The sequence below is a fragment of the Vulpes vulpes genome, chromosome 8, assembly GCF_048418805.1.
Source record: "Vulpes vulpes isolate BD-2025 chromosome 8, VulVul3, whole genome shotgun sequence".
Taxonomy (NCBI): Eukaryota; Metazoa; Chordata; class Mammalia; order Carnivora; family Canidae; genus Vulpes; species Vulpes vulpes.
Genome location: NC_132787.1, coordinates 44,718,774 through 44,740,099, shown reverse-complemented (window position 1 = coordinate 44,740,099; position 21,326 = coordinate 44,718,774). Strand labels below are relative to the sequence as shown.

Genomic DNA, 21,326 nt, shown 5'->3' with positions numbered 1-21,326 from the left:
ATTAAATGCATATAGTAGAAAGATCTTTTTTTTTTTTTTTTAAAAAAGATTTTATTGGGCAGACTGGGTGGCTCAGTGGTTTAGCGCTGCCTTCAGCCAGGTGTGTGATCCTGGAGACCCAGGATCGAGTCCCACGTCGGGCTCCCTGCATGGAGCCTGCTTCTCCCTCTGCCTGTGTCTCTGTCTGTTTCTCTCTCCTCTCTGTGTTTCTCATGAATAAATAAAATAAAGATTTTATGCAGGGAGCCCGACGTGGGACTCGATCCTGGGTCTCCAGGATCACACCCCAGGCTGAAGGTGGCACTACACCTGAGCCATCTGGGGTGCCCAAATAAGAAAGATCTAAAATCAATCATTTAAACTTTCAACTTAGGAAACTCGAAAAGGAAGAGGCAATTGAATCCAAAGTAAACAGAAGAAAAGAAAAATAACAGAAATCAATGAAATTGAATATAGGAAATCAACAGAGAAAATCAATAAACCCAAAAGCTGATTTTTTGAGAAGATCAATGAATTCAATAGGAAAAAAGAGAAAACAAATTATTAACATCAAAAATGAAAGATGGGACATCACTATAGATCCCATGGACTTTAAAATGATAATAAAGGAATATTGTACTCCATAATCACAAATTTGAAAACCTAGATGAGATGGATCCATTCTATAAAAGCATAATCTACCAAAACTCAGACAAGAAAAAATAGACAAACTGAATAAGCCTATATCTATTAAAGAAATTGAATCAATAATCAATAACCTTCTAAAATAGAAAGCACAGAAATGCCTGGGTGGCTCTGTATCTGACTCTTGATCTCAGCTCAAGTCTTGATCTCAGGATCATGAGTTCAAGCCCCACAGAAAAACAAAGAAACAAAAAACAGAAAGTACAGAAAACACCAGGTTCAAGACAGGTTCACAGATGAATTACACCAAACATTTAAGAAAGAAATTGTAGTAATTCTCTATAATCTCTTTCATTTGTCTTTTTTTAATATTTTATTTATTTATTCACGAGATACACACACAGAGACAGAGGCAGAGACATAGGCAGAGGGAGAAACAGGCTCCAGGCAGGGAGTCCGATATAGGACTCCATTTCGGGACTCCAGGATCATGCCCTGAGTCAAAGGCAGATGCTCAACTGCTGAGCCACTCAGGCGTCCCTGCTTTTCAACATTGTACTGGAAGTCCTAGCTAATGCAGTAAGACAAGGAAATAAAATGTATACAGACTGGGAAGGAATTGTTTAAAAAAAAAAAAAAAAAAAGGCAACAGGTCCCAAACAGATTCACCTGAGCTAAACTCATGTCACCAACCAAGACTTAATACTTAACCTAAGCAATTTCAACCTCCTTTAGGAAGGAATGTGATCTTAACCAGTCAGTCTGGAATTTCCTAGTCAGTACTGGTAAGGTAATTAACCAACAGATTCCTTTCATTGCCCTAAAAAAAGGTGACCTAGCCTGAAATAATCCCTTCTTTTGTTTATGACTTCCTTGTCCCACCTCCTTTCTATCTTTAAAAACTTTTCTTTTTCTGCAGCTCTTTGGAGCTCCTTTCTATTTGCTAGATGGGATGCTGCATGATTCATGAATCACTGAATAAAGCCAATTAGATCATTAAATTAAATTTAATCTTTGAATTTTTGTTATTTTAGAGAAGAAATAAAATTGTCTTGTTCACAAATGACACAATCATCTATGTAATGAAAATCCAAAAGAATCCACAAAAATAACCTAAAATTATAAGCAATGATAGCAAGATTGCAGAATACAAGGTTAATATACAAAAGTCAATCACTTTCCTATATATTAGCAATGAACAAGTGGAACTTGAAATTAAATATAACAAAATGGGTACAAGATTTACATGAGAGAAACTATAAAACTCCAATAAAAGAAATAAAAAACTAAATAGAGATATTCCATGTCATGGATATAAAGATTCAATATGGTTAAGATGTCAGTCAGTTCTTCCCAACTTCATCTATGATTCAATGCAATCCCAATTAAACTCTCAGCAAATATTGACAAACTGATTCTAAAGTTTATATGGAGGGACTCCTGGATGGCTCAGCGGTTGAGCATCTGCCTTCAGCTCAGGACATGCTCCCAAGGTTCCAGGATTGAGCCCCACGTTGGAGTCCTGAATGGAGCCTGCTTCTCCTCCCCTCTGCCTATGTCTCTGCCTCTCTCTCTCTCCCCCTCTCCGTCTCTCATGAATAAATAAATAAAATCTTTAAAAAAATATTTTTTAAAATAAATAAATAAAGTTTATATGGAGAAGCAAAAGACCAAGAATAACCAACACAATATGAAGAACAGAGTTGGAGCACTGACACCATCTAACTTCAAGACTTACATAAAGCTAGAGTAATCAAGACAGCATGGTATTGGTGAAAGAACAGACAAATAGATCAGTGGAACAGAACAGAGAGCCCAGAAACAGACCCACTTAAACACAGTCAACTGATTCTTGAGAAAGGAGCAAAGGCAAACAATGGATAAAAAAGTTTTTTCAAACAATGGTGGTGGGACAATTGGACATGCACAAAAACTAATCTAGACACAGACCTTACACCCTTTACATAAAGGATCACAGATATTTTTTAAAAAAGATTTTATTTATTCATGAGAAACAGAGAGAGAGAGAGAGAGAGAAGCAGGCTCCACGCAGGGAGCCCGATGTGGGACTCGATCCCCGGTCTCCAGGATCAGGCCCTGGGCTGAAGGCAGCGCTAAACCGCTGGGCCAGCGGGGCTGCCCTGGATCACAGATTTTTTTTTTTTTCAAGATTTATTTATTTATTTATGATAGACATAGAGAGAGAGAGACAGAGAGACAGGAGGAGAGAGAAGCAGGCTCCATGCCAGGAGCCCGACATGGGACTCGATCCCGGGACTCCAGGATCGCGCCCTGGGCCAAAGGCAGGCGCTAAACCGCTGAGCCACCCAGGGATCCCCTGGATCACAGATCTTAATGTAAAACACAAAACTATAAAACTCCCAGGAAATAATACAGGAGAAAACCTAGATGAGCTTGGCCTTGGTGATGACTTTTTAGATACAACACTAAGACATAGTCAATGAAATAAATGGCTCAGAAGCTGGACTTTATTAAGATTAAAAATGTCAGTCTATGGCAATGTTGAAAGAACGTAAGCCACTGACTGGGAGAAAACAATTTCAAAAGACACACCTGAGGGGCACCTGGAGTGGCTCAGTTGGTTAAGCATCTGCCTTCAGCTAAGGTTATGATCCCGGGATCCTAGGATCAAGCCTCACATCGGTCCCCCTGTTCAGTGTAGAGCCTGCTTCTCCCTCTCCCTCTGCTTGTCCCCTCTGCTCTCTCTCTCTCTCTGACTCAAATAAATAAAATCTTAAAAAAAAAAAAAAAGGCACACCTGATAAAGGATTATTATCCAAAATATACAAAGAACTATTTAATAAGAAATCAACCTGATTTTAAGAATGGGCCAAACACCTTAGCCAATACTTCACCAAAGATGTACAGGGACACCTGGGTGGCTCAGTGGTGGAGCCTCTGCCTTTGGCTCAGGGCATGATCTTGGGATTCTGGGATCGAGTCCTGCATCGGGCTCCCTGCATGGAGCCTGCTTCTCTCTCTGCCTGTGTCTCTGCCTCTCTCTCTGTGTCTCTCATGAATAAATAAAATCTTTTAAAAAAACAAAAACATACAAATGGAAAATTAGCATATGAAAAGAAGCTCCACATCATATGTCACCAGAGAAATGCAAATTAAAACAATGATGTGAACTGGTGCAGCCACTCTGGAAAACTGTGTGGAGGTTCCTCAAAGAGTTAAAAATAGACCTGCCCTACGACCCAGCAATTGCACTCCTGGGGATTTACCCCAAAGATTCAGATGCAATGAAACGCCAGGACACCTGCACCCCGATGTTCATAGCAGCAATGTCCATAATAACCAAACTGTGGAAGGAGCCTCGGTGTCCATCGAAAGATGAATGGATAAAGAAGATGTGGTTTATGTATACAATGGAATATTACTCAGCCATTAGAAATGACAAATACCCACCGTTTGCTTCAATGTGGATGGAACTGGAGGGTATTATGCTGAGTGAAATAAGTCAATCGGAGAAGGTCAAACATTATATGTTCTCATTCATTTGGGGAATATAAATAATAGTGAAAGGGAATATAAGGGAAGGGAGAAGAAATGTGTGGGAAATATCAGAAAGGGAGACAGAACATAAAGACTCCTAACTCTGGGAAACGAACTAGGCATGGTGGAAGGGGAGGAGGGTGGGGGGGTGGGGGTAAATGGGTGACGGGCACTGAGGGGGGCACTTGACGGGATGAGCACGGGGTGTTATTCTGTTGTTGGGTGTTATTCAATGTTGGCAAATTGAACACCAATAAAAAATAAATTTATTATAAAAAAATAAAAAATAAAACAATGAGATACCACTACACATCTAGTAAAATGGCCAAAATCTAACACCAACACCACCAAATGCTGGTGAGGCTATGAAGGAAAAAGAATACTCATTCACTGCCAGTGAGAATGTAAACTGATACAGCTTGGTAGTTTCTTACAAAACTAAACATACTGGGACGCCTGGGTGGCTCAGCAGTTTAGCACCTGCCTTGGGCCCAGGGTGTGATCCTAGAGACCTGGGATCAAGTCCCACATTGGGCTCCCTGCATGGAGCCTGCTTCTCCCTCTGCCTGTGTCTCTGCCTCTCTCTCTCTCTCTCTCTCTCTCCCTCTCTGTCTCTCATGAATAAATAAAAAAAAAATCTTAAAAAAAAAACAAAAAACAAAAAACAAAAACTAAACATACTCTTACCAGACTGCACTCCTTGGTATTTACACAAAGAAGTTTAAAGCTCATATCCACACAAAAACCTGCACACAGATGATTGTATCAGCTTTATTATAATCGTCAAAACTTGGAAGCAATGAGATCTCCCTTCAGCAGGTGAATGGGTAAATAAATGGTGATACATCGAGACAAAGGAGTGCTAAAAATCCAGGACTAAAAAGAGATGACCTATCACAAGCCATAAAATCAAGACATAAAAAGAGGAAATTAAGTGAAAGAAGCCAGTCTGAAAAGGCTATATATCACATGGTCCCAACTATATAACATTCTGGAAAAGGAAAAATGATGGAGACAGTAAAAAAAAATCAGTGGTTGTCAGAGGTAAGGTAGAAGAAGGGTCAAATAAGTGGAACACAAGATTTCTATAAAAGTGAAACTACTCTGTATAATACTATAGTGGTGGATATAGGTCATCATAAATTTGTCCAAATTACAGAATATACACCAAGAGTAAACTGTAATTTAAACCATGGTCTTTGGGTAACAATGATGCATCCACAGAAGTTTATCAGTTGTAACAAATGTACCTACCACTCTGGTAGAAGATGCTGTTAATGGGGAAGGCTACGCATGTGTGCAGGCAGGTAGTATATGAGAAATCTCTGTATCTTCCTTCGTTATTTCTAGGAACCTAAAACTGCTCTACAGTCTATTAAAAAAAAATTCACACCAGTCACATTACTTATAAGCCTCAATAAAGTGCTCTTCTCAATCCAGTACAATGGAAAAATCATCTCAAATATAATAAGACAAAAATGATCACTGAACATAAATCATAGAAAAAACAAAACTATCTTCAGAAATCCAAAAGGCATTTATGCCAGCCATTTCTTTTTATAATTCAGAGAACAAAATATTATTTTCCTCTCTGCATCTGTATGCCCAGAGCCTTCATCCAACAGAGTATAGCTGCCATCACCTCCTCCTGCCTTTTGGTTTTCAAAACTAGTTCCAGTTTGACAGCTGAGCAGTTTGTTTTATCCTGACGTTGTGTTCAAGTGGCTGAAGACAAACACATTACCCATGGAAATCATACTTAGACTTTATATAACAGATATGCAACATCATGTAGCCAAATTTTAAGACCTGTCAACAATGTTTAACACAAAGTACCTTAAAGATGATTCATGTTGACACTTTGTATCAGAAGATATATTTTCACCAATTAGTCAAAAAAGCAATCTCTTGGTTTTAAACACATGAAAAACTGTGTACTTAGACCTAAAAATGTGAAATACAGATTGGGCATTCAAAGTTAGAGATTAAAAACACATTAAAATCTTAAAAATTGGGCAGCTCCAGTGGCTCAGCAGTTTAGCGCCACCTTCAGCCCAGGGCGTGATCCTGGAGACCCAGGATCAAGTCCCACATTGGGCTCCCTGCATGGAGCCTGCTTCTTCCTCTGCCTGTGTCTCTGCTCCCCTCCCGCCTCCCCGCGTCTCTCATGAATAAATAAATAAAATCTTAAAAAAAAATAAAATAAAATCTTAAAAATATTAACAAGCTAATTATTCCTATAGTTCTTCTATATTCTATAGTTCTTCTCTTTAGCACATACATTTCAGTTGAATAAAACAGATTCTCTGTAACAAAATATAATAACCAACAAACTTAAGATGTACTATATTATAATAAAACTGAAAATCGAGAAGGGAATGAATTACATTCCCTGTATTTTAATTCTTCCTTTGTTATAAAGCACCATGCAGGTGAGGAAGATTCCTGGGTGGAGCTACCATGAATAGCAACAGTGGCAATGAAAATGACAATGAGGAAAATGGGGGGCTGGTTCATGTACCTCCTCACCCTCCATCTACAGTGGAGACATGGAGGAGATTCTTTTGAATGCACAACATGAATCAGGACAGAGAAGTTCAAGGGGAAGTCCTTAGTGTGACAGTCCTTCCCCATAAAAAGATAGGCAGGTTATATGTTTAATGTAGAAATGCACAGCAGCACAGACCATAACTCTCAGTCAGAAGTTAGAAAAGAAAAGAAAGAAGTTGATGCTTTAAAGGAAAGTATAGACTGCATGTCTGACTGGTCCAGCAGGCCTGAAACCATCCTCCAGGGTTTCCACTTCAGTTTCCATTCTATTTCTTGAATATGAGGAAAAGGAAACCAGGTAGAAAGGGAGTTTCTTTTCCCTCAAACACCATCAACAGATTATAATTTGGGCAACAATGCTATTGTCTACTTTTAGTGCCACCAGATTTAGAACTGCATAATTCATGGTATAAATCTTACTTTTGCAATATAATACCACATCTTTCTTAAAACAAAATCAGGGAGCATCTGGGTGGCTCAGTTGGTAAGGCATCTGACTCTTGATTTCAGTTCAGGCCATAATCTCCACATCATGGGATCCAGCCCTGCATCGGACTCTGAGCTCAGCACAGAGTCAGCTTGTGAATCTCTCCCTTTCCCTTTACCCCTCCTGCCGTGCACGTGCATGCTCACTCTCTCTCTAATAAATAAATAAATCTTAAAAACAAAACGAACATAAACAAAAAGAACAAGGGGCACCTGGGTGGCTCATTCAGTTAAGCATCCAACTCTTGGGATGCCTGGGTGGCTCAGTGGTTGAGCATCTGCCTTTGACTCAGAGCATGATCCTAGGGTCCTGGGATCAAGTCCCAATTCGGGCTCCCTGACAGGGAGCCTGCTTCTCCCTCTACCTATGTCTCTGCCTCTTTCTGTGTGTCTCTCATGAATAAATAAATAAAATGTTAAAAAAAAAAAGTCTTCAACTCTTGATTTCAGTTCAAGCCCCATGGGGGCTTTATGCTGGGCGTAGAAGAGCCTGCTTGGGATTCTCTCTCTCCCTCTCCTCCTGCCCCTTACCTGCTCTCCCTCTCAGTCTCTAAAAAAAAAAAAGGATAATAAATAAATAAAATAAAGTTAAAAAAAATGAAATCAGATTAGCAAATGATATAAAGGCTCTGTTATTTTGTTTTGTTTTTCAAGACAAAGGAAAGCTTCCCTAAGTTTGAATTTATAGTTATTAAAAAAAAGAAAAGAGGAGCACTTTGCTAACTCAGTAGAGCATACAACTCTTGATGTTGGGGTCATAAGCTCAGGCCCACATTGGGGCTAGAGCTTACTTAAAAATACAAAAACAAAAACAAAGGACACATGAACACACAAATATGCCAGGCTATAAAAAACTATTTTAAGCCAAAAACTAGAAAGAAATGAAGAAATAATAACCAAAGTTAAAAGGGAGATACAACTTCATACATTGTAAAGATTAAAAGAGAGAGAAAAAAAAGATTAAAAGAGAGGTTTTTTGTTTGTTTGTTTGTTTTTGTTTTTAAAGAAAGGCAGTCTGGGAGCACCTGGGTTGGTTAAGCATTTGCCTTTGGCTCAGGTAGTCCTGGGATCCAGCCCTGAGTCAGGCTCTCTGCTCAGTGGAGTCTGCTTCTCCCTCTGCCCTTCCCCTCAGCTCATGCTCTGTCTCTCAAATAAATAAATAAATCTTTAAAAAAAAAAAAGAAAAAGAAGAAAGAAAGGCAGATTGCCACAAGCAGCACCTCATCTGGATCTGTCTGGAGTCTTAGAAGCTTGACTACCCTATGTTCTTCTATAAATGGACCAACAGAGCCTGTTTTGAGGTTGTAGCAGGGAAGTAAAACTACTCCTATACCGTGGATGGAAGAACAGTCTTCCTCTATCAGGGAAGGTTGTCCTCTTTGACCAAAGTTGTCCTCAAGAAGAATGCACATGGAGTGCTGAAGGAGAAAGGATACCTGCTAGGCCAGCCAGATCAGTCAAATCAAACCTGGCAATCAGTGGGGTGACAGCTGTCATAGCCAGATCACCCTCATATCCAAAAGAGAGGATATTTTTGAGACACTTAGAAATCTGAATGCTAACAGGATATCTAAGGATATGAAATAATTTTTAATTTTTTTGATGTAATAATGGTAGTGTGATTAAAAATAAAGAAAACTGGGCAGCCTGGGTGGCTCAGCAGTTTAGCACCACCTTTGGCCCAGAGCATGATCCTGGAGACCCAGGATCGAGTCCTACATTGGGCTCCCTGCATGGAGCCTGCTTCTCCCTCTGCCTGTGTCTCTGCCTCTCTCTCTCCTTTCTGTATATTCTCATGAATAAATAAATAAAATCTTAAAAAAAAAGTAAAAATAAGAATTAAAAAAATAAAAATAAAGAAAACCTTTATTTTTAAGTGATACATACTGAAAAAAAATTTTTTTTTTTTTTACTTTTAAGTAGGCTCCCTGCCAGTGTAGAGGCTGATGAGGGGCCTGGACCCCTAACCCTGAGATCAACAACACCCAGGCCAAGATCAAGAGTCAGATGCTAAAAAAAAAAAAAAAAAAAAAAAAGGAGTCAGATGCTCAAGCAACCGAGCCACTCAGACACTCCTGAATTTTTTTTTATTTTTTATTTTTTATTTTTTTAAGATTTTTATTTATTTATTCATGAGAGACACAGAGAGAGAGAGAGAGAGGCAGAGACACAGGCAGAGGGAGAAACAGGCTCCATGCAGGGAGCCCGACATGGGACTCGATCCTGGGATTCCAGAATCACGCTCTGGTCCGAAGGCAGGTGCTAAACCACTGAGCCACCCAGGGATTCCCCTGAATTTTTTTTTTTAAATTCCAGTATACTTAATGTTATATTAGGTTTAATTCCAGTATAATGTTACATTAGTTTAAGGTGTACAATATAGCGACTCAATTTTATATGGTACTCAGTGTTCATAAATTTATTCTTAATCTTCTTTACCTATTTTGCTCATCCCTCCATTTACCTTCCCTACCTACTGAAATATTTTTTAAATATTTTATTTATGTATTTGAGAGAGAGAGAGAGAGAAATAGCGAGAGAGGGACGCCTGGGTGGCTCAGTAGTTGAGTGTCTGCCTTCGGCTCAGGGTGTGATCCTGGGATCTAGTCCCCCATTGGTCTCCTTGCATGGAGCCTGCTTCTCCCTCTGCCTATATCTCTGCTTCTCTCTCTGCCTCTCTCTCTGTCTCTCATGAATAAATAAATAAAATCTTAAAATAAATAAATAAATAAATAAATAAATAAATAGCGAGAGAGAGCACGAGCTGGGTGGGGCAGAAGGAAAGGGAGAAGGAGACTCTGCTGAGCACGGAGCCCAATGAGGGGCTCGATCTCAGGACCCTGGGATCATGACCCGAGCTGAGGGCAGATCCCCAACCAACTGAGCCACCTGGGCACCCCTATACTGAAATTTTTATACAAAAAATTGTATGATACCTGAATTTTGCTTCAAAATAATATTAAAAAGAGACATTACTAGGGTGTGAATAAAGCATAACTGGCAATGAGTCAGTAACTGTTGGGGCTAAGTGATAAAAGTCATTATAACTTTAAAACATTTTTATAAATCTAAGCCTATTACAAAGTAATCTTATTTTGGGATCGCTGGGTGGCTCAGTGGTTTAGTACCTGTCTTTGGCCCAGGGTGTGATCCTGGAGACCTGGGATTGAGTCCCACATCGGGCTCCCTGCATGGAGCCTGCTTCTCCCTCTGCCTGTGTCTCTGCCTCTCTCTGTGTCTCTCATGAATAAATAAATAAAATCTTAAAAAAAAAAAAAGTAATCTTATTTTCATAAATGATTTTAAAAATTAAGAAGTCTGACAATATTAAGTATTAGAGAAGATGAAGAACAACAAAAATTTTTATTTTTATTATTTACTTTTAAATATTTTATTTATTTGAGAGACAGAGTGAGTGAGAGAGAGAGAGTGCATGAGCAGAGGCAGAGGCAGAGGGAAAAACAGGCTCCCGCTGAGCAGGGAGCTTGATGTAGGGCTTGATCCTAGGACCCTAGGACCATAACCTGAGCTGAAGGCAGACATTTAATGGACTGAGCCACCCAGGCATCCCCCAAAATTTTTATATTTTTATATGCTGCTGACAGAGTATAAGTTGGAAGACCACTTTGGAAAACACCTTGGCATTATCTTGTGAACTGAACACATCTATACACTTGGACTCAGAAGTTCTACTCTCAAGTATATCACCAAAGAACAGCAATGTCTATAAGAGCAAAAAGGTGAAAATGTCTACTGACATGATTACAGAGAAATAAGTTGTTACATATCTACACAATTGAATACCAAACACCAACCAATACATCAACCCAGATCATGTATTCTCAATGCCGATCATTTTGAGAGGGAAATAGTTTGGTGAGATGGGGGAAATCTTACAATCACTTGTGGCCCACCCTTCAAACAGCACCAGTACGTACATAAATAGACTTCTATCTGCAGTATTAAAATTTCATGGGGGAGGAAGGAGATGATTAGGATAAAAATGTCTAAAAAGGATCCTAAAAAATAAATAAACAGGATTCCTAAGGGAGTGATATAAAAAAAAATTTGAGAAACAATGACCAAGGAGAGTCTCAAGAATAAACAACATTGAGTGAAAAAAAAAAAAAAGTTTAGAAGAATACACACAGTATATTATTCACATAGAGCTCAAAACATATAAAATAATGTATTGTCTTGAGATACATATATATGTATGATTAAACTATAATAAAAACCCAAAACCCAAAACAGGAGTTATACTTGTGAAGTATGTAAGACCATGCTGAAATGTAGGAAGGGCATATGAAAAGATTCAAAAGTATTGGCTCTGTTCTTTTCTTCGACTGGAATGGCAAATATATAGGCATTCATTTTATTATTCCTTATCCTTTAATTATTTAAATATCTTTTGTTAGTACAAAATATTTCATAATTAGAACTACTTAAAAACACCTATCAATTTGCTGTAAGTAAAATCTTAATAGTGAAACCATATGAATAGTCTTGCCACTGATCATGCAATCAATGTTAGATAATATTAAATAATATTCATATTAAACCTATGTTGCTAAAAACAACCACAATGAGAAGCTTAACCTTTTTTTAAAGAAAAAAAAAATACATAACAGCTCATACCCAGCCACCTTGTTGAATGATGTACTCTGCTGCATAGTCCTCCAGATATGTTACACCAAACTGTAGCAATGCACTCAGAGGCTCTTGACCACGTCTTGTCAACTCCAGAAGCATTTGTTGTAGCAAAACCAGAGGCACCAAAATCTTCAATGCAAAGATGAGAGAGTAAAAAACAAACTGCAATTCTTATTATTCATTTTACGTGTTCAACTACTAGAAAATTATGACTTGGATGCAACATTATGGAATCTCATTTTTATTATAATAAAGGAATAAAATACTGACCCTTAACTATAATGTCTGTGAATAATATATGTAGATTTTATATCATAGGGTGGGAGAAATAATTATTTTATGAAAATAATTGGCTTGTGTATATGAAAGATGTATAGAAAATTCACTGAAGGTTTTTTTTTTTTTTTTTGAAGTGTTATTTATAACAGGGAAAGACTAGAAACAACTCACCAGGGACTGGTTAAACAAATTTTGGCAAAATATCATGTAGTTGTTAAAAAGAATTAGATTGTTTACTGCCCAATCACCAAGACTTATTTTCAGTGAGGAAAGTGACAGGACCGTGTATATAATAATGGTAGTATTTGTGTTTAAAATACACATACACATACACACACACACACATTTGTATACTCATATAGTATCTCTGGAAAAATATACAAGAAACTGGTAATAGTGGTAGCCTAAGAAGAGAACAAAGTAATTGGCAATTGGGTGGGAAAAAATTTTCAATGTATACTTTTTGTACTTACTGCATTTTGCATCATGTGCTTTTACTATCTATTTGAAAATAAGGACTTTCAGGGACACCTGGGTGGTTCAGTAGTTGAGCATCTGCCTTTGGCTCAGGTTATGATGCCAGGGTCCTGGGATCGAGTCCTGCATCGGGCTCCCAGAAGGGAGTCTGCTTCTCCCTCTGCCTATGTCTCTCTCTCTCTCTCTCTCTGTGTGTGGCTCATGAAAATATATAAAATCTTAAAAAAAAAAAAAAAAAGAAAGAAAAGAAGAACTTTCAAAATTATCAGCTTTTATCTTATAAAACTTTTATATCTAAAAAAAAAAACTTTTATATCTTTTTTTTATATCTTTTATCTTATAAAAGTCACCAAAACCTAAATGGGGGGTGGTGGTGGTGGCGCCTGGGTGGCTCAGTCGGTTAAGCATCTGCCTTCATCTCTGGTCATGATCTCAGGGTCCTGGGATCCAGCCCCAGGTCGGGCTTCCTGCTCAGCAGGGAGTCTGCTCCTCCCCCTGCTTGTGCTCTATCTTTCCCTCAAATAAGTAAATAAATAAATAAAATATAAAAACAAAACAAAACCTAAGGAGGTATTATTATCATTCTTAATAACCTTGTGGCTCAATAATTAAAAACTGTCAAAATTTATGACAGGGACACCTGAGAGTCCTTTGCCTTCCAGAAACAACTGCACATTGAAAAGAACTAAGCATTTTCAACTAACCATCTGCATGCAATCTCTTTAGTCTAAAACATCAAGAGGTCTCCACATGCCTGGAAAAGGAAATGAAACCAATTCCAATTCCAATTCCTTGTTACTGCCAAGGTAATAACTGAAGGATTACAAAATATTTGTGCAGGAGAGAACAAACAAAAAAGATAGTGAGTTTAGAGTCTTACTAATATTATTGGCTTGTAAGTAAAAGCAGTCCTTAGGGAATCTGTATTAAAGTCTGAAAGAAAGAATGCAACAAACACGTATCTTCCATTTTTGATATTATAAAAGAACTCCAGTCCAAAATATATTTAAAAACGTTCTCAAAAACAAACAAACAAAAAAACAAACAAAAAAACGTTCTCAACACTAACAGAGGGGTCTAGGCCTATAGAGAATATATTAGGCTTTCTTCATAATTAGAAAACCTGTCATACTATTAAAAACAAAAAACCCTACCCCCAAAACATATTGTTCATCTACCCTCAGTATTCTTTCCTAGCAGGAGAGTAAGGTACAGCTTGTTGGTCAGTCCCACTGACTCATATCACAGTAATTTCAAAGGCTTAATTTCAAAACATTCTAGTTTCCCATATTAATTTACTAATATGCAATATTTTAAAATATTCATGTTTAGCTCTATTACCTCTTCAGGAAATGAGTTGCAAACAGTTTTTTACTTGCTATCTAAAATAATACTTATTTTTATTTGTTCCAAATTTATCTCCTTCATGTATCAAAAAGTAGATGCCCAGTCTTGCACTCAGGGCAAGTGATCCCAGTGTTCTGATATTGAGTCCCACATCAGCTTCCCCATGGGGAGCCTGCTTCATAAATACATAAATAAAATCTAAAAAAAAAAAAAAAGTAGATGCCATAGTTTTACTATATAATCATCTAGAGATAAATCTGTAATCCTCTTTCACTACTGTCTTAGAGTCTTTAATCATATTCCATCTCATTCACTATTTTCTTAGGCTGAAATTTACTAATCTTTTACCCTGTTCCTCATATGGCAATTCCTTTACTGCTTTGATCATGTAAGTTACCCCTTCCCAGATCTTCTCCATCTCAATTGTTATCTTTCTTGAAATGTAGTAACCAGAGTGCAGAAATTTCATTTTACAGAACTAACAAATTCTAATTGTAATATTCTTGGTGATATGTGTTCTGTATCTTTTACTTATTTGACATTTATCTTCAGGGACCTCTATGATGACATCCAGGCCCACTATCTTTTAAGTATAATTTAGACTGTCTATATAGTTAAACTCTTTGCCCTCTAATTTTTGTGATCACACATGAAACTTTGTAAGTTATTTCTAAAACTGATTCTATCAATTTGGCAGTGTACTATCCACAAGAATTTATCACCTTACAACAGATATTTTTTTGTACTCTCCCCCACCAGTACTAGAAAAAAAAAAAAAAAAAGATGCTTTAAAAAAACAAAACAAAAAACTGGATCCCCAAGCATTCATTCCTAGAAGGTCCTCACTATTCATACTCCTAAGACTAAAAAGCAACTAGTCTTATTCTTTGAATTCCTCTCTGTAAGTCATTTCCTTACTGGATAATAGTAATCCCCACAACACATATAAATTACTTTTCTCTCCCACAACTTTTGTAAAGGAATGCTAAGTAATCTTGAGTGAGTATTCAAAAAGGAATACTTCCATTCATTGTCTCCCCATATTTACTATGTGGCACCTTCTTCCACTAAGTTAGACTTAGCACTATTATCCTATTATTAAAGAATGTATGAACTTGCTTGGTACAAAAATAAAGAATATTAACTTATAGCTCCGAGGATCTCTTCTCCAGTAGAATAGATATCTATGATGATAAAATACATATTTTGATCTATCACTTTACTATTTAGTAACTGTTTTATAACTTAACAATTGTAGTAAATGTCATATCCCACAAATTTTATCTGTATTGATTGATTAGGTTTGAATGTTTGAGCATTATTTACTTCAAAATAAAATTTAAGACACAACCAGGCATTATTTATCACCCAGTGCTATGCAACAAGAAATATGGAACATTACCAATTAAGTATTCTTGCCAAAAAGATCAAACTTGAATATGATTAGGGTTCTAGATCTACCTACCAATGGAAAGAAAATATAGATACAGAGGAATAGGACTGCAGTGATGCAGTCAATAAAATCCAGAAAGTAGGAAATTTTGGTACATATTTAAATGTAGGTATATACATTCCTACATTTAGACATGGACTTTTTTTTTGGACTTCTCTTTTTAAAGGATCATACTATTAATGTTTGTGACCAGCTTTTTTCCCCCCAGTTCTTTTGATTTGATTTGATTTGAGTATTCTAGGGGCACCTGGGTGGCACAGTGGTTGAGTGTCTGCTTTTGGCTCAGGTTGTGATCCTGGAGTCCTGGGATCGAGTCAGGCTCCCTGAAGGGAGCCTGCTTCTCCTTCTGCCTATGTCTCTGCCTCTCTCCGTGTATCTCTCATGAAAAAGTAAATAAAATATTTTTTTAAAAAGAGTATTCTACTAAGACACTTTCAGAATCCCTATACAGATAAACTGATACTCAGTTTATCCCTAATGTGGCATGCTCTGTGGACATTTTTTTTTTCCTCTTCTCTCGGATGCGTGTTTCATTAGAGCCTTATTTACCTACCAGACAGTCATATTCTTTTCAGCCCTAGAGAACTTAGTAAGAGGAATATTGGATTCAGCAGAGCAAGTAATATTCTGAATGGCATGCCGCATTTATGTGAGGTATTTATTCAAGCCACAGCCTTGGCCCTTGGTTCAGATAAGGGACTAAAATGAAACAAAGAATGGAAAAATCAGATGAGTGAAGAAAGATAATGAAATCTGGGGTTTATTCAGATTTTTTTCCTTTAGGATGACCCTAGGATCGTGGGGAGGAGAACATACATAAAATAAGGGAAGAAGGCTAGTAATATTAGGTAACTAAACATGTGTTGTTTGATATCCTAAGAAATACATCATAACCAAGCTCATTTTTATTTATAAAATAAATATATTTCAATATCTAAATAAGGGTGTTTTTTTTATTCCAAGAAAGGAAATGAAACAAACTATTTTATTTTTATTTTATTTTATTTTTTTTTTAATTTTTTATTTATTTATGATAGGCACACAGTGAGAGAGAGAGAGAGGCAGAGACACAGGCAAAGGGAGAAGCAGGCTCCATGCACCGGGAGCCCGACGTGGGATTCGATCCCGGATCTCCAGGATTGTGCCCTGGGCCAAAGGCAGGCGCTAAATCGCTGTACCACCCAGGGATCCTATTTTATTTTTTTAAAGATTTTATTTATTTATTCATGAGAGACGCACAGAGAGAGGCACAGACATAGGCAGAGGGAGAAGCAGGCTCCATGCAGGGAGCCCCATGGGGACTCGATCCCGGGACTCCAGGATCACATCCTAGGCCGAGGCAGGCTCAACTGATGAGCCACCCAGGCGTCCCGAAACAAACTTTTTAAATAACTTATTTGCAGCTAAATAACACAGTAAAACCCCATAACGGTGACTACTTTGTTTTATTTTTACCTGTCTAAAGAATTAGATTTATTTAAATGAAACGAAAATGTAGTTTAAGGCAGCAGCTTATTCTTTTTCTTACTTAAATATTTTATTTAAATTCAATTTGTCAATATATAGAATAGTGACTATTTTGGAACAAGTTCTCATCTGTTAAATCTAATGTAATAGCCACTGTTTACTGAGTGCTTACTATGGTGCCACACAATGTGCTAAATAAGCATTTAACCTATATTATGTCATTTAAATCTAGTTAAATATATGAAGTTAGAATTATTAGATCCATTTCACATATGTGAAAATGAAGATTTAGAGGGTCACCTGGCTGGCTCAGTTGGAAGGTTGTGCAACTTTTGATCTCAGGGTCAGGAGTTAGAACCCCATGTTGGTGGGAACCCTGGGTGGCGCAGCGGTTTAGCGCCTGTCTTTGGCCCAGGGCGTGATCCTGGAGACCCGGGATCGAATCCCACGTCGGGCTCCCGGTGCATGGAGCCTGCTTTCCCCTCTGCCTGTGTCTCTGCCTCTCTCTCTCTCTCTCTCTCTGTGTGACTATCATAAATAAATAAAAATTAAAAAAAAAAAAAAAAAAAAAAAAAAAAAAAGAACCCCATGTTGGGTGTAGAGATTATTTAAATAAACAAAACTTAAAAAAAAAAAAATTAAGATTCAGAGAGCTTAACAAACTGTCCAAAGATATGATTCTAGTCTGTGGCAAAGCTGATATTTGAAACAAGTGCAACTACAAAGCCTATGATGCTTATTATTAAGCTATAATGCTTCCAAAGCCTGTATTATATAGTGATTAAAAACAATATATGTCAATTAGGTACGTAAAGTCACATGGTCTGTCTCATACTATTAACAGAATTCTAAGTAGAAGTCAAGGGGTGGTGGGATGGGTTAAATAGGTGATGGGGATTAAGGAGTGTACTTGTCATGATGAGTACTGAGTGATGTATGGAATTGTTGGATAAAATTAAAACTTAAATTTAGAGCAGAGGTGCCTATTTATAAAAATAATTCTGGGGTGCCTGGGTGGCTCAGTCAGTTAAGCGTCTGTCTTCAGCTCAGGTCATGATCCCAGGATCCTGGGATGGAGCCCCACGTCAGACTCCTTGCTCACAGGGAGTCTGCTTCTTCCTTTGCCTCTACAGGCTGTGCTCTCGCAGGGAGTGTGCTTCTCCCTCTGCCTCTATGGGCTGTGCTCACCTTTTCTCTGTGCATCAAATAAGTAAATAAAATCTTTTAAAAAAATAATAATTCTACTGAATTTTCTCATCCCTAGCACAAGATCACTAAGAGCCACACTTCTTCCTCAAATTGAGCTGAGCCTTCCTGTACTGCATTCCCTTACACTTTTTGCCTTTTCAAGTTGATAAATGGATAATACAGTCTGAGATCATGGATAAACAGTATGATACAGTGGAAAAAAAACTAAAGCTGGAATCAGAAGACCTGAGTTCTCAGCTCTAGTGTTGGTTCCAACATTTCCTAGTCAAGGTGTCCAGGACAATTGACTTAACTTTTTTCTCACTTGATCTAACTAAATAACAAAACAAAAGCTATAAAATCCATTCTGTCTTCTGCAAAGGATGGTTGTAATGATCCAATGAGATGTGACATGAGATACCTTGTAAACTATAAAACACAAATGGTATTCACTCAATTAAGAGAACCAGAACAACAACAAAAAAAAAAAAAAGAGAGAGAGAAAAAAAACAGAAGAAGCAGTCTCCCAAATGAAGCTCTTATTCTTTTCACCCCAAGACATACACACAGGGTAGCAAACAACCATTTGGAGGTAAATGTCACGTCTAATACAGAGAAGTGAAGAAATGATGGAGAATTCAGAACAGAAAAGGAAGGAAGAATGGCATCCTATGGGACACATATTTCTGGGCCACCCATAATCTCACATCATTAATCAAAAAACCACTTTAATAAAAAAACATCCACTTAACACAATTGGAGTTATGCATTAAATAATGAGCTCTAGTAGTTTTTTCTTATATGATGTTAGCAATTTCTCCTGCACTTTAATCAACACACTAAAATCTTGTAAGAGAAAAGATAATTTGGTTAATACCTTATTCCAGCCGCTGGCATGAACTGTGGTCTCCAGAGTACATTCCCGATATGCCTGATATGTCACTGGCCTGTAGAGATTTTTTTAAGAGTCTGGGTCACAAAGAAGGAAAATTCTAAATTTCCAGATGAATAAAAATACAGTAACTATTCTGTGTTGAACTTTTTTGCTAAAGTACCAAAGAATATTCAGTATATTGATTTGTATGAGATGTGGCTTTTAACATTTGGTATGCATTTACTTCAAGCACTCCCTATAGGCTGAGAGGCATGCTATCAGCTTGGGAAAGCAGTTAATAACATAACAATAATGAAAATAATGCTTTTAAAATAAACTTAAAGTATTTGAAACTTATCCAATAGGATTTCCATGTTGCAGATTAAACACACACTTGGGTTATTAAAAAAGATTAAATAGTTAACAAAAATGATCTTTATTAAAAGCACAATTTTAACTTTCTTAAAAGGCAAAAAATTTAAAACACTTAAAACTTAAAGAAACATGTCACTGAAGGACCTCTTAAACCGAGGATCTAAGGAGTTGGGCTAAAATAAGGCCAGTAAACGGAGCTCTATGTTTAACTTGGAGTCTTATGACATAAAATCTTGGAGGGCAGAGATAAGCTTTTCTGATTATTTCCAACTAAGTTCTAGTCACACCCAAAACTAAAAAACCACTGAGTGATGACAACAACACTCACTAATTTATTGAAGGATTTTGGGTACTATGTGTAAGACTTGGTTTCATGTCTTAACAACAAATACTTAGTGCTAAGTAGCATATGAAAGCATCAATAGCCTGAATATCAGATTTAATAAAACTTACCCCTCACTTTTGTGGGCAAACTATTAACATATATGATAAAAGGGGGAGGAGTCTTGCTTTTATAGGATTTTAAAATCCATTCCAAAGGCATTTTCTGCTCTGACTTGGGTCTGTGATCTCTTCAGCCTATGAATATTTATTTAATATGGAGGATAGCTACCACTTATTGGTGGCCTACTGTTCAGTTTTATATTTTTATATATTTATACTTTATATCACATACTATCATTTTACACATTAGGAAATTGAAGCTCAGAAAAGCTAAGAGTTTGGGACGCCTAGGTGGCTCAGTGGTTGAGTGCCTGCCTTTGGCCCAGGGCATGATGCTGGAGTCCCGGGATCGAGTTCCACATCGGGCTCCCTGCATGGAGCCTGCTTCTCTCTCTGCCTATGTCTCTGCCTCTCTCTCTGTGTCTCTCATGAATAAATAAAAAAAAAGAAAAGAAAAGCTAAGAAGCTATCCCAAATCTACATAGCTGGCAACCAGCAATGCAGGAATTCATAACCAACTAGATCTGGGTCCACAGGCCATACTACTCCTATTTTATTTTATTTTTTTATTTATGATAGTCGCACAGAGAGAGAGAGAGAGAGGCAGAGACACAGGCAGAGGAAGAAGCAGGCTCCATGCACCGGGAGCCCGACGTGGGACTCGATCCCGGGTCTCCAGGATCGCGCCCTGGGCCAAAGGCAGGCGCTAAACCGCTGCGCCACCCAGGGATCCCCAACTACTCCTATTTTAAATTAGGATTCTGCAACATATCACAATAATGTCTCGATGCCACATGCGGCTAGTGATCATCTGAAATGTGGCTAGTGATATGCTGAAAGTAGACATACACACTAGATTTCTAAGACTTAGTAAGGAAAAAAGAATGCAAAATAGCTCATTAATATTTTCATACTGAGGACCTGTTAAAACTATAATATTCTGAATATATTGAGCCAAATAAAACATATTAAAAATCTTAATTTTTAATGTGGTTGTTAGAAGGTTTTAAATTGCATATACGTGACTTGTATTTCATCTATTGTGTAGTGGTAGTCTACATACTTCAGGAACCAGTTCTGATGACGCACATTATCCTTCTTTTACATAAGTCAATGTAAAATCAATACCACAGTGATGCAGAAAGGAGGTAAGGTATGTAGGATGACCTTTTTTTTATAAGATGTTATATACTAACTTCCTAATATTACATTACCATTAAAGCAAGCTTAGAATATTTTAGAAGTCATGGGCTCAATAGGAGGAGGTAGTCATAAAACTTGAATTTCAGATACTACACAGTCTACCTATCCATATCCTCCCTCATGTTTACTTGTGTCTATCAGTCCCTTCACTTCCTCTCCTGAAATGTGTGATGCTGCTGTGGGTCACAGTAGTCCTTACTGGTAGTTTGTCTATCAGGCTAAAGTACTTTAGCATCTTTCAGAATGAAACATGATTTGAATCATTATATGTACACACATACATGCACATAAAAGATCCAGCAGACTAACACATTCAAAGGAAATCTAATACACAGAAAAGCGTTGGAGAAAAATCAGCCCTATCTAATGAGCTACCTGAACATAGCA

The 21,326-nt window shown here is 37.4% G+C and overlaps 1 protein-coding gene across 7 annotated transcripts in view; it reads right to left on the bottom strand.

Annotated features, from left to right (window-relative positions):
- Positions 1-21,326, bottom strand: part of BCL2L13 (BCL2 like 13) — a 92,875-nt gene that overhangs the window by 32,373 nt on the left and 39,176 nt on the right. For all 7 annotated transcript variants that reach the window (XM_025995509.2, XM_072766380.1, XM_072766381.1 and 4 more), the window contains 2 exons: positions 18,921-18,990; positions 11,818-11,961 (listed from right to left, as the gene is read on the bottom strand). In XM_025995509.2, the coding sequence (XP_025851294.1) occupies positions 11,818-11,961; positions 18,921-18,990 (214 nt within the window). The remainder of the gene's footprint in view (positions 1-11,817; positions 11,962-18,920; positions 18,991-21,326) is intronic.